At 39.7% G+C, this 12,323-nt stretch overlaps 1 protein-coding gene across 4 annotated transcripts in view; it reads left to right on the forward strand.

The window, feature by feature from the left end:
- The window catches only part of RBMS3 (RNA binding motif single stranded interacting protein 3), a 712,154-nt gene that overhangs the window by 210,135 nt on the left and 489,696 nt on the right, over positions 1-12,323 (forward strand). For all 4 annotated transcript variants that reach the window (XM_074839167.1, XM_074839161.1, XM_074839176.1 and 1 more), the window contains one exon: positions 4,967-5,140. In XM_074839167.1, coding sequence (XP_074695268.1) covers positions 4,967-5,140 — 174 coding nt within the window. The remainder of the gene's footprint in view (positions 1-4,966; positions 5,141-12,323) is intronic.

A 12,323-nucleotide genomic window follows, 5' to 3' on the forward strand; every position in this document is an offset into this window, starting at 1 on the left:
TTCACATACAAATAGGAAGGAGTGGCTAATTCTTACATCTACTGTAAACTGCTTTAAAAGCTGGAAATGTTGCACCAGTCAAAAATTTTGCCACCATTTAACGTTTGCACAGTGCTTTGAAGATAAAAAGTGCTCCATAAATACTATGTTCTATTTTTTCCACTGTTAGACTTCACACATCTGCTATTAAAAGAGCTAAGAACTGAAAGCAGTTAAGCTCAAGAAATAGTAATAATACTAATAATACTTTGCACTTCACTCGTGCTTATGTCCAAAAATATTCAAAACTTTTACAAACGTGAAGAAAAGGTTAGCCTAGAAGTTTTAAAGTAAGATTATCCATATTTATAAGCCAGAGAAACTAAGGCACAGAAAAAAAAGGTCATATTTTAAAATATGTTTAGACATTTAAATTTTACTGATCTCAATTTTAGATTGTATCAGACCTTTAGGGTATAAAGGTACTGGAGTGACTTATTGAAGGAAAATAAATTTCTCCCCTGGCTTTGTAATATTTGTTGTTTCTGGCAAAACATAGCAAGAAGGGCAGCACTTCATTTTTGTTGTAATGCGATAATTTTCTGCAGACATTTTCTGAGAAATGCTGATCAGGTTGTCCCAGGAGTGGCAGTGGTGGTCTACCATTGACAACCTAAGAGATACAAATAAGACAGGGTTATGGGGAGAGGTGATACCTTTTATTGGAGTAATCAGTAAAGTTAGGGGAAAACAGATGCACTTTCAGATCCTGAATAAAAGCCTGTGTGCCGTAAGACCTGCCAGTTTGTGGTGGGTTTGCTTTTGCTGGCTGCCAGACTGTCATCCAGCTTCTCTTCACTCCAATGTCCTTAAGAATATGGGGGTAGAAAATAAGATGGAAAAGCTCGTGGGTCAAGATAAAGACAGGGAGATTACTTGGCAATTACCATCACAGGCAAAACCAGACTCAACTTGGGGAAAACTAATTTACTGCCAGTTAAAATGAGTTTGGATAGTGAGAAGCAAGGACAAATTAAGACAATACCTCTCCCCCACCCCTTTTATCCAGGCTCAGCTTCACTCCTCTGTTCTTGAGCCTGTGCCCACTCCACACCCCCACTCGCACAGGGTAATGGGGAATAACAGCTCCTCTTTACTGATCCTCGTGCTTTCCCTCTGCTTCAGCATGGGCCACAGTTCCTTCAGGACATATCCACATCCAGCACAGGATCCTCCATGGATCCTGTCCCGTACCAGCTTCAGGTGGGCTCTCCGGAGGCTGCAGAGGAGCCTCCTCACCCTCCTCCTGCTCTCCCCCCCAGTGCTTGCAGGGATAAACCTCACTTTTTTCCTCACTCCCAGGCAGTAATTTGGCCTTTCTTAAGTATGTTTTCCCAGAGGTGCCACCATCTTGGCTGAAGGGCCCAGCTGTGCCCCACGGTGGGTCGGTTGGAGCTGGCTATGCCTGGCTGTCTCTGGCCTGGGCCTCTCTTCACAGAGGCCTCTCTGCACCCTGTGCTGTCAGCACCTAGGAACCTGCCCCCAGGGCACCATTTTTCCCTCCCAGTTCTCCCAGTTGGCCCAGTGTCTTTCCCACAGGTGCCTCTGCATTGATCTGGGAAGGCTGAAGAGATGCACAGTGTTTTATTGTTCAGAGGAAACCTTGAATTCAACATGTAGACTTTTTGGGGTCTTAGCTCCCCAACCAACCTAGGTTAGAGCCACGAGGTGACCAGGCTGTCCTGGGACTTGGTGGCTGGTGGTGCAGATGTGTCTCTTCGCTGGCTGACAACCTGGATAGCTTCAAGATTTCAAAGCCGAATATCCTGGGAGTGTCTTCATGTACTGACTTTTGTTTTGTTTTGTTTTGTTTTGTTTTTTTCTGGAAGTAAGCCAGCAGAAAGAGAAAAGCTTTTATTGGGTCTGAAATAGTAGCCCCCCTACAAAGTTGTTTGGAGCAGAGGGCTCTCCTTGCAGGAACCTCCCTCTCACAGCTGCATGGCCGCCCCGAGGGGGAGTGGGGTACTTGGGGTCTTGTTTCCTGCCTCTGCATCCCGAGTGACCTGCATGCATAGGACACCCAGCGCATCCTTGATGGTCCGAATGCTTCCCTGTTTCAAATGTGCCTCCTGTGAGGTGGGAAATGGGTGGAGGACCAGAAAGGGGGCAGGGGGCCTCATCTCTGTGCCTGGATTTAGCGCTGGGGCTGAACCGTGCCTCCAGCACAGTGGCAGATAAGGGAAGGTGGTTTGTGTAGCACACAAGCACAAAATAAAACTCAGTCAACAGGCTTCTGCTCAGCATCTGAGGTAGGCTGTTTAAAAAACAGGCTTATTTTTGCTCCTGTTCTCTAATACAGGAACAGGTATTGTGCATGCCTGCGTAGTGCTAATAGCATGTCTCTCCTTACTGTAGCGGACTTCACTGCCATAGTGAAAATAATCAGTTAACAATTATCACAGCTGACAATGCATCTTCACATCCCATCAGCCACAGATATTTTCCACTGGTCCATACAATTCAGACGCAACAGAAATAATAAGAAAGAGCAAAGCTATTGTTAGGATACAGTAGCTCAATATTCACAGAATATTCGGCCGGCAATGAACTCCTCAAGAGGAGTTAATAAGCAGCCACACTTGAATACCTGATGTTTATAAAGGGAAGAAATGTACATGAAGTATATTATGGCTAAAACCTACTTGATCTGTCCGAAACAAAACTAGCCTTCATCTCTCATGTAGAAGAAGCAAGTCTACCAGGGCCCAGAAAGAGAGAAAGTTGTCTTTGAGTGATCTGAAAGATAAGTAATACGTCAAAGGAAAGAAAATGCAGTTTCTGCTCCTTGGGGAAAGAGGGTAAAAGGGGAAGGAGATAAAAAAGAAAAAAGCACATTAAAACCCTTCAGTTTTTTTCTAGCTGTAGCCATAGCCTCTTTCCTTTGATTTGTCATGATTTAAATTCATACAAAAAGATTTATTTCAAATAAGCCCCTTTAACTGTAGGGGCAGATTTTTTTTCCCCTAAAGCCTTTTATAAGAACAAAGTAACCACTTGTCACACACAGTGACTAATGAGAGTTTAGTGTGGGGTTTAGTGTTCATTCATATGCTTTGTGTTCAGCTAGTCGTAAGTTAAATCTTTAGAAATCACACCGCAGGAATCCTTCGCTTAGGGGTGGGGGTGGGAGGCAAATCTGTCGAGATATTGAGAACTGGTGAGCGGAAACTGCTCTTTTCAGGCTTCCTAATCGACGGCGCAGGAAATAAACACATGCAGGAAGTCATTTGGCCTTTTCTTGAACTTAAAGTTTATACAGCAATTGATAACTGAGGCAAACTTTGTGTACTTAAACTTTTGAAAATTGAAAGAAGTAAAGAGGGCATGTTCAGCCGGTGCCAGCATGGCCTGTATTTTCTACAACCAGCTCATATAAATACATTACTCAAAATTTGAAAGATTATACAGGGTATATATTTATAGCTAGAATGTGTTCTTGAAACCTTTTTGTATGTCTTCTCTCCATCCCCTTTTCATTCCATTTTACTAATCCTCTCCCAATGAAACTGAGCTGAAGCATTGAAATGAAGCTGAAAGTCATGTTTACAAAGCTGTTTTCTCTGCTTCTACATCAGACTCTGCTCTTTCATCCTTTCCCTGACCTTCTCATTTCTCTTGTAAGCACTCTGGGGTAAGGATGGTCTTGGACCTTGTGAAACACCTTGTTCAATGCTGGCCCATATTGATATTTGGTTAATGCTACATGTATCGTGTATAAATATTGTCTTTGAAAAGAGGGTAAAAATAAATGAAGCATCGTTCTTGAATATAGCTTTTGAAATGGATAGCATCAATTTACTAACAGGGACATTTATAACCATTTCTAAGAAATGTTATTTGTGTTCATATTTCTCAAGCTTTCAGTGTATTACTGAGGTCACTGTGAATTTAGTGCCTTAAAAAGAACAGTTTCAGGTTTATAATAATTACAGTTGGTGTAAATTTGCATGGGATATTTGGAACACCTTTGCCAATAAAAAAGAAAGCAAGCAAACCCCAAATGCAGAACAGAATATGGAGGAAAAAGTACATTTGCATGACTTTGAAGACCAACCTAAATATCTGCTAAAAATGCATCCACTTCTAATGCATCTTCTACTCTTCTTGAAAATTGATTTTTTTTCCTGCCCTAATAAACCACCCCTATCAGTGCAAGCATTTATTAGGAATATTTTTTATAAAATGAGGACTAGAAGCAGAAAACTGCAGTTAAAATAAAGTAAAATGAGAGAAAGCCAGAAAGAAGGAAAGTGAATTACACATCCATAGTCTGGGTTACTTCCAGATGAAGTTATTGAATTAACTTTAAAAAAAAAAAAAATAAGATTTTGTTTTGTTTTTTTTTTCTTTTGCTTTTTAAGTAATTAAAAAAATGTCTTGAAGTTTCATAGTCTATTTAGAAGGTTACATATTTGAAATGTGGGGGTAGCTTTGTGACAGCTTGGCCTTATGTAGTCACTAGATGGGATTTCATGACTTCAAGAAATATATCTAAACATTGGCCCCAAACTGCCATTTACTGTAAAATGGACATAGCTGATCAGGAGCTCAATAAATGTCAACATTTAGTTCATTATAATAAATAAATATGGAAGTTTCAACTATTAATCTTGCAGGATTGCACCCTCTACACATTTTTAGAACAACCCCTTATCTCCATCACTTTATCCATCACCCATTTGATTTACATCCTAGCCTGAAGTCTAACAGTCATCAGTCTTTCTTTGGGCATTACAGCAACATAGATGTTTCACTGATGTCTTTGAAGGAATTAATTTTTTGCTTTTCCCAGTTCGTTACAGGAAACATTCAAATTTGTTCCAGACCTTGTGGCAGTATGTATATGCACAATGATGATATGTAGCTGCATTGTTTCTATTCTACCCTAAAAGCTATTTTTACGTTGCATTTCTTTCTTTTTTGATAGTCCAGCTCCACAGTGAGAACGTACCAAAACAGTAAATCGAGAGTGACCATGAGCCCTGGCTTTAGCTCCCAGTGGAATAGCAGCCAACCTGCTTGGAATACATACACCTTTCCAAGAGCAAGCTTGCACTACCAGTCTCATGCTAGCTACACCTACTGTGCTGGACATCCTGCTGTAAGTACTTAAAAATTTTCTGCAGTTACCTGAATGAGCTGTATGATTCCCTGGGAGGTGGAGGCACTCGGGGGACTGTGGGGTTCAGCACACTTCACCAGCAGTCTTTGTGCCCTACGGCAGTCAGGATAGCTCATGTGTACTAACTGTAACTCTAGAAAATATTAGAATGAGTCTAAGATGTAAGCAAATGTGAACTTTTCATGGCTCAGTAGAAATATGTATTTTTTTGTACATTTAGCAATCCTTCTCCTCACATGAAATTATTGTTGTGTGCCTGGGTTTCAGTGTCAGGGATGTGGGTTGGAAAGCAGTATTATTGATGGCTTCTTTTCTCTTTCTAGTGAGTCTGTTAGATGAATGAATTATTCTTTCTATTTCAGAGATTTTAAATTTTATGGATGAGTCAGTGAAGGAGGGCATCTCTTCTCATCATTAGGTTTGTTAATATTCACTACTTGATCATTAATGTGATCCGTAGTGAACATGCAATCTTGTTGCTAAGCAAAGACTACTGGTCTTCTGTAATTTGCATGAACTGGTGGCCAAAAAGAATGGGGAGGGGGGCTCACCGCTGTTGTGTGTTTTAATTTGACAACCATGAAAGGGTCACAACTGAAGGTTGATGGTGGTTTTTGTCATATTGGTGTAGCAGACTGCTTATAGCAGAGCCCTTTCATTCTTTTAGTTTCTGGTTGTGAAAGACTCAGGGAGAGTTAACTGGGGAAGACCTCATTAGTGTAAGCAATCTTCCTTTTTTCCCACTCTACACTTTGTTGTTTTAATGTTTGGATTTGAACTTGGCTTTGGATATTGTTAGAACTTCTTAAAGGATGTACTATCTTAACATCCTGTCGTGTGTATGTAATGAAGTTTAGCCATCCTATAGTGAATTCCAGTAGGAAAATAGGGGAAAGTGCAGCTTTTACTACAGAGGGAAATTGTGCTATGCAATCTTATTGCAAGCTCTTTGTGATTTGATTTAGATCTGCTATCTTACCTGCCAACAGACTTTTGGCCAGAAGTTTGGGTTAGGAATTGTCTCAAGCATTAACATGGTAATTGAAATAAAGGAGGGGAATAAATTTGTAAAATCTTATCTCTTTTCTGAGGTAGTGAGATCTCGGAATGAATTAAACATCTCTATGGATTCTGCTGTTTGCTCAATTCCATTATGGTGTCATTGAAAATGATAAAAACTGTTGTGAAGGAAAAAAAGGTATTTGGCATCGGAAGGGCACAGATATTTTCCTCATTTAGAATGATGGCTCAAAAAGAGTCTCTGTATAGCTTAATTTAACTTAAACTTGTGGGTATTCAAGTCATTAACTGCTCCTTAACTTTGATCATTTAGAATAAACATTACCCTCTCTGTGAGTTAGGCTTTGACTTTACTAAGCAAAAGAGCATACAAGAAGAATGCTATACTTCCTGTAAGATGGTTTAAAAATGGAGACCTTTGTATCCATATGAATTAAAATGTCAGTCAAGGCATGGGAGTCTTTTTTAGCCTAATTCCACAGTTCCTCTTTCCTTTGCTTAGACTAAAGCTGATAGTACCTCAACTGGAATTGGTTTACCTGTACAATATTTGTTTTCACTGAGCACCTTAATATGTAGTTATTGGAAACGATACTTCAGTCTCAGAGTTGATTTAGCTGATTGATAGTATGTAGAGATTTCAGAATAACCAGAGTTGCATAAACCTTTGTGCCGTTGAGAAATGCCAAAACCAAGTAGATAAGTACAAGATAAATAACTAAATTTTTCAATTAGTCCTGCCCTCAGTATCCCTGGTTCAGCTGTTTAGAAAACTTGTCACATTTCTTGGCTCCTGCTCTTCTGAGGAGCTCTGCTGTGGTGTTACTCAGCAGAAAACAAGACTGATTTCCTAGGCTGTTGGTAAGAAGCTGTAACAGGTTATCTGCCATTGAAGTGCCTACCACTGTGATCGCATACTTTTTCCATACTTTCCCTGCTTCTGCACGCTCTGAGGTGATCCAGTAAGCGGGGCCCGGGCAAGGCGCTCTAGCAAACTCAGGTCCTCGCTCCTGCAGCATCAGATAAGGGTCAAGTTTTCCAAGAGAAAACAATGCCTTAATATTTGCTTGAATATCTGCTGCAGTGTATATGATAAAGTTAGAATTAGTCTGGTTCCTGTTTCTAACTTAGATTTGTTTAATCTGGGCTCAAACCAACACTTCTATGGCAAAAACGACAATAAAATCTGGATACGGAGGAGCTCCTTTATTCATTAATTTGCCCAGTGTAACGTGCTCAACTGGATATCCACTATACTTCAGAGGATTTTATTTGCCCTCATCTGGCACAGGTTCACCAGAACAAGCTGTAGATTTTATTGCTGTATGAAGCTGTTTGTGCAAAACCTCCCACGTGGAATACGTCTAAAGATAGTTGTAGTTTCTTGTTGCTTTGGAGGCTAACAAACTTATGAGTGCTTTGCAAGTTCAAGGCAGACAAATGTCAGGGAGTTGGATCTGGCCTTGAAGTACTTAAAGATATTAGTCCCTGGAGAGAGGGCCAAGAGAAAAGCTTTAGATTTGTCTACTATTTGGAGAAAAGCTGAAGGAGACAAAAAATATTCATGTTAATTGGGCCAAATGTAACTAAAAAAATAAAAATCCTCTAATTCATTTTTTTCTAAATGAAAGAGAAGATATCATATAAAGTGCAGTGTTAAGAGACCCTTATGACTCTGGTTGGTTGTGAGAAATATGTCTGAGCTGTAGGTGGGATTTTTATTTTATTTTATCTGAGAGCACACTCTGCATCCTCTCTTCCATAGTGCTGCAATTGTTGATTAAATGACGTCTTTTCACTCCAGGAAAGAAAAGAACGGGAAGTTTGTTTAAACGGAGTCATTTTTCAGCTCTTGGAGTTATCTAATGGAAAAAAAGACTGCACATCATCACAGTCAGCAGTGCAATGCAGTTTTTGAACAAACAAGAAGATGCTAACATCTCCTAGCTATCCTGGGAGGCAGGATCTGTGTATACTAATATGAGTAATAATGTGGTAGATGGCCCTTAAAAAGTATACGATGACTTGTTTTGGATATTAGAGGCTAGAAATTCCGCTGGCATTCACATGCAGAGGCTTGCAGCCAGAGAGATTCAGCATGTAGTGCTCAGAACAGGAGGAGACACCTAGCCATATAACATGCTTTTCTCTTGAACTTCCTTCACGCAAGGAAGATAAAAAGAAAGATAAAAAAATAGTCAAAGTAATTCTCATTGTCCCCACTGAGCAAGACAGGAATGGTCCTTTGACCACTGTGATATCTGTGCAGGTTTCCTACCCATGCTTTTTCCAGTGAATCAAAGACTCACTTAATTTCCCTTTCTCCACATTTTCCGGGAAGGACAATAGAATTTCAGCAGATCTTAGGAAGTCTTGTCCAGTGAATTAACTCTAACAAATGACTACTTAGATTGTGCTGTAATTTTAAAGATGTACATGTGTCAAGTGGGCAAACAAAACACAGATCTCATCTTTTTTTTTGAGTATTTCAGTTGAAATTGTAAGGGAGTGTCTTATGTCTTTCTTAAATATTCATGTAGCAGCCATAGATATCTGCCACAGTCATTTATGTAGAAGTCAGTCCTTACTTACGAAGGAATTCGTCAATGTGATAATCTTTTATGAAGCACACAGTACTCTTGCAGACTGAGTTACCCTGCAGGGTTCGAAACCTTTGTTGTAGGCCCATGGGATGATGAATTTAGTTGCACTGTATTAATTTCTTCATGTGCATACATCTCTGTAGCATATGTGATGTCTTTGCATTCTCTATCTAGATATGCAACTCAGCATATGTAAGACTTTCTGCTAGAATCTATTCTGCGCTCTAACGGGATTTGGTCATGCTCCACTAGATCAGTGACAGCCTTCAAAGCATGATTGGTTAAATCTGTAAAGTTATTATTTGGAGCTCTACAGATAATGTTTACAAGCTGTTACATCTGAGATGTCGTATGTGGATCAGACAATCAGTTTGCTTAGCAGTACTTCTGTCCCCATTCCAACAGTCTGTCCCCAGACTTCTTTCTGCTAACTTCTTTAAATGCATGATTGCTTCTGAAATTATGCTGTTAGTGGGAATATGCAAAGCAGAATTAAAAAAAAAAAGTGACGCAGAGCTCTATGAGATGCTACTGGCCTTCTTTGACTCACTTCTCTGAGCCCTAGTAGGATCTCAAATCTTTAATCTTAAGAATCTTAAGACCCAGTAGAAGGAGCTATAGCTCCCTTTACACTTTTCTGCTGGAAATCCTTGGACAGAAAAGCAGAAAAGGAGGAAGGCTGTCACTGTGGGCAACACTAATGGAAGGTTCTACTCACTGTCAGCGTGGCTATGCAGACTCCATCAGAAAAATTTCCAGTGGCAGGTAGGTAACCCTCATTGCTGTTGACAGAACATCAGGACTGCAATATTTCACAGCTGTAATGCTTTATGTAAACTGGCTGTTTTGATCATTACCACACAAATTGGATTACATCTGTACTGAGCTCTCAGTGATTGACTTTTTTAACAACTTATTTTGTATACATTTATAAAATTAGAAAACCTGCCATTTTTATGTGATTAGATAATACCATGTTTAGGGACCACCTGGGAATGTGAGACACGATTATTAATTTGTATGTATACATATATATATCTCTAATGGCTAAATTATTAGTTTGCATATATATATTTATGTACACAGATCAAGTTTTTGGCTGAAATCCTTGCAGAATGACATAGGAAGGTTCTTGATGCAGGCCTGGTCTTGGGTTTCAATCTCTAGTCTTCTGATGTGATCCTGTCATCTGAAATGTAAACCTAGTTAGGGAACACATTCTTGTAAGTGTAATATCCTACTCAAAATTGGTTCTATAGCACAGAAATAAGACTGACAGAAGCAATACGCTGATACATGCCAAATTCTCAAGATAGACCATAAATTATGTGACCATACGCTATAATGCAAAGACAATGTTTTAAGAAGACACTTTCCTTAAATCCAGGGAGCGTTCAATACATATAGCGTGGGTGTCCTATTCAAAACAGGCCCTTATTTCTCTAGAAATAGAAGTAGAACAGATCAGAGCTCAAATTTAGTTTTTCTTTTTATACCAAGATCTTTCCAGTGAGTAATTCTGTTGCACTCTTTTTAGAGAATGAGACAGTGCTAAGGGTTAAATGCTTAGGCAGCATAATACTGTCCTCTATCATCACTAATTTCCAAGATATCTGTTTAAGCAGAAGCTGTCACTTTCTGATCTGGCTTGAGCCTCCTGCCTGATTCATTTTGTAATGTCACGAACAGTGGATTGTGGATTCATGGAATAGAGCTGGTCTGATTAGAGACGAAGAAACTTCCTTTTACACATGCACATCCTTATAATCAGCAATGATGGGAAAGGAAATAAATAGCACAGTAGGCATGAATTGGAAATGTCTCTCTAAGAACCTCTCAATTTCACTTGAAGTTCTGAAGTCTTGGTTTTCTCTGTCCTTAGCGTTAACCCTTTCTTACTTTCAAGGTGAGATTGAGCCCTACCATTCTGCAGCCGGTATTTCTTTGGTGCTACTGACCGTTGTCATTATAATAGCAACAGGTAAAAAAAAAGGAAATGGGTTCAAAGAATCATACACTGTTGAGAGACCATTGAGTAAAATGTCTGCTACGTGACACGCTGGTTACAGTCTTACAGTATATAAAGTGTAAGGGATGTATTTTGATCCTCTAAAGATGGTGATCACTTTACAGAGCAGTGTCATAGCCCCAGCTTCAGAAGCCCGTTAGTTAATCTGGGGAAAGCTCAAGTGTGGGCTGGAGGGAGGTGGGAAAGAGAGTTCCCAACGAGGAGAAAAAAAAGGTTTATCACCAGAAGCTATTTTTTGTAATTGCTGATATGTTCCTTATGAAATACTGCAAGAAGAAGTGAGGGAGCAAATGAAATAGGCAGTCATTAAAGTGAGAATGAAAAGGATGACATCTCTGTTGCTGGGTGTCAGTTGTGGTATGAGCTGTGCTGGGTAGGAGGAAAGTAGATGAAGAGTTGTGGAGAAAGGAATATTTTTAATTGACAAGATGTCGTAGCTATCAGGTACAATGAGTAGTTTAGTGATCAAATGCAAATCCATATGCTAACTGCTGACATAAATTATTTATTCTGTTTATCTATTACCTCCATCTACAGGAACAGAGCCTCAAAAACATGAACTTATTAGGCCGCAAACGTAAAACACATTTTCACTGTGGCTCAGCTTCTTTGGGGAAGAGAGGGTGGAAATTTCAAACCCCCAAACAAATATGTCTCTTAATTAACTTTTCTCACCATCTGTGCTTACTTATAGCTGAGGCAAGTGGTACCAGTGACTTGTGAGATTGCTTTCAATGCTGCCTCTTTAGGCCAGCTTTTCAAAGCAGCAATCACATGCAGTTAATTCCGATCCGATCAGCTTATCAGCTCAGTTCATTGTAGCGCTTTCATAATCATTCGTGTGTGACAGCCCATTAAAACTCGGCCAGGCCTTTAAAAAAAAGTCACAAAATCCACAAAAGTGTTTTATATTCAGCCTTTGACGTATCCAGTGTATTTGTTTTGTGTATTAACCTTTGAAATTGAACTTCTGTGAAGGGTTGTAGGGAAGTCACTGGTAATATAGGACTTTAGCCAAAGCAGTTTACTGTATTTTACCCCAAAGAGTAGTTTTATTTAAAAAAATACATATGATGCTGTGGTAAGTGTGTTAAATGCTGTCTATGGCTCTGCTTGGCTCCTGTAAAGTTACAGTGCTGGGGTTGCAGCCTGCCAGACCTGGGAGGTCTAATGTGGGGTGTGTGAAAGGCCACTGGCTATGGGTGGTTCAGGTTGACCAAGTGAGGTTTTCCTTTCTGGAGGACTTTTGGTGCATGGCAGTTAGAGTTTGAAGTTGATTGCCCTGGTCAGAAATGACAGGGTCTCTCAGAGTGGAGAGCATCAATAATGCAAAACGTTTCAACTGACTTGCAACAAATATTTCTCAAAAAGTCTGGGGAAATGGAGAAGTTCCACCTAAATTTGAGTTTGGAGGTGTTTGGCTTCAGAATTCTGATTTTTATGTGTGAATGTTATTTTGATGTTATTTTTTCCTGTATCCACTACTCATTTACACCTCACATATACTATG

This window comes from Strix aluco, chromosome 1 (assembly GCF_031877795.1).
Source record: "Strix aluco isolate bStrAlu1 chromosome 1, bStrAlu1.hap1, whole genome shotgun sequence".
NCBI classification, from domain to species: domain Eukaryota; kingdom Metazoa; phylum Chordata; class Aves; order Strigiformes; family Strigidae; genus Strix; species Strix aluco.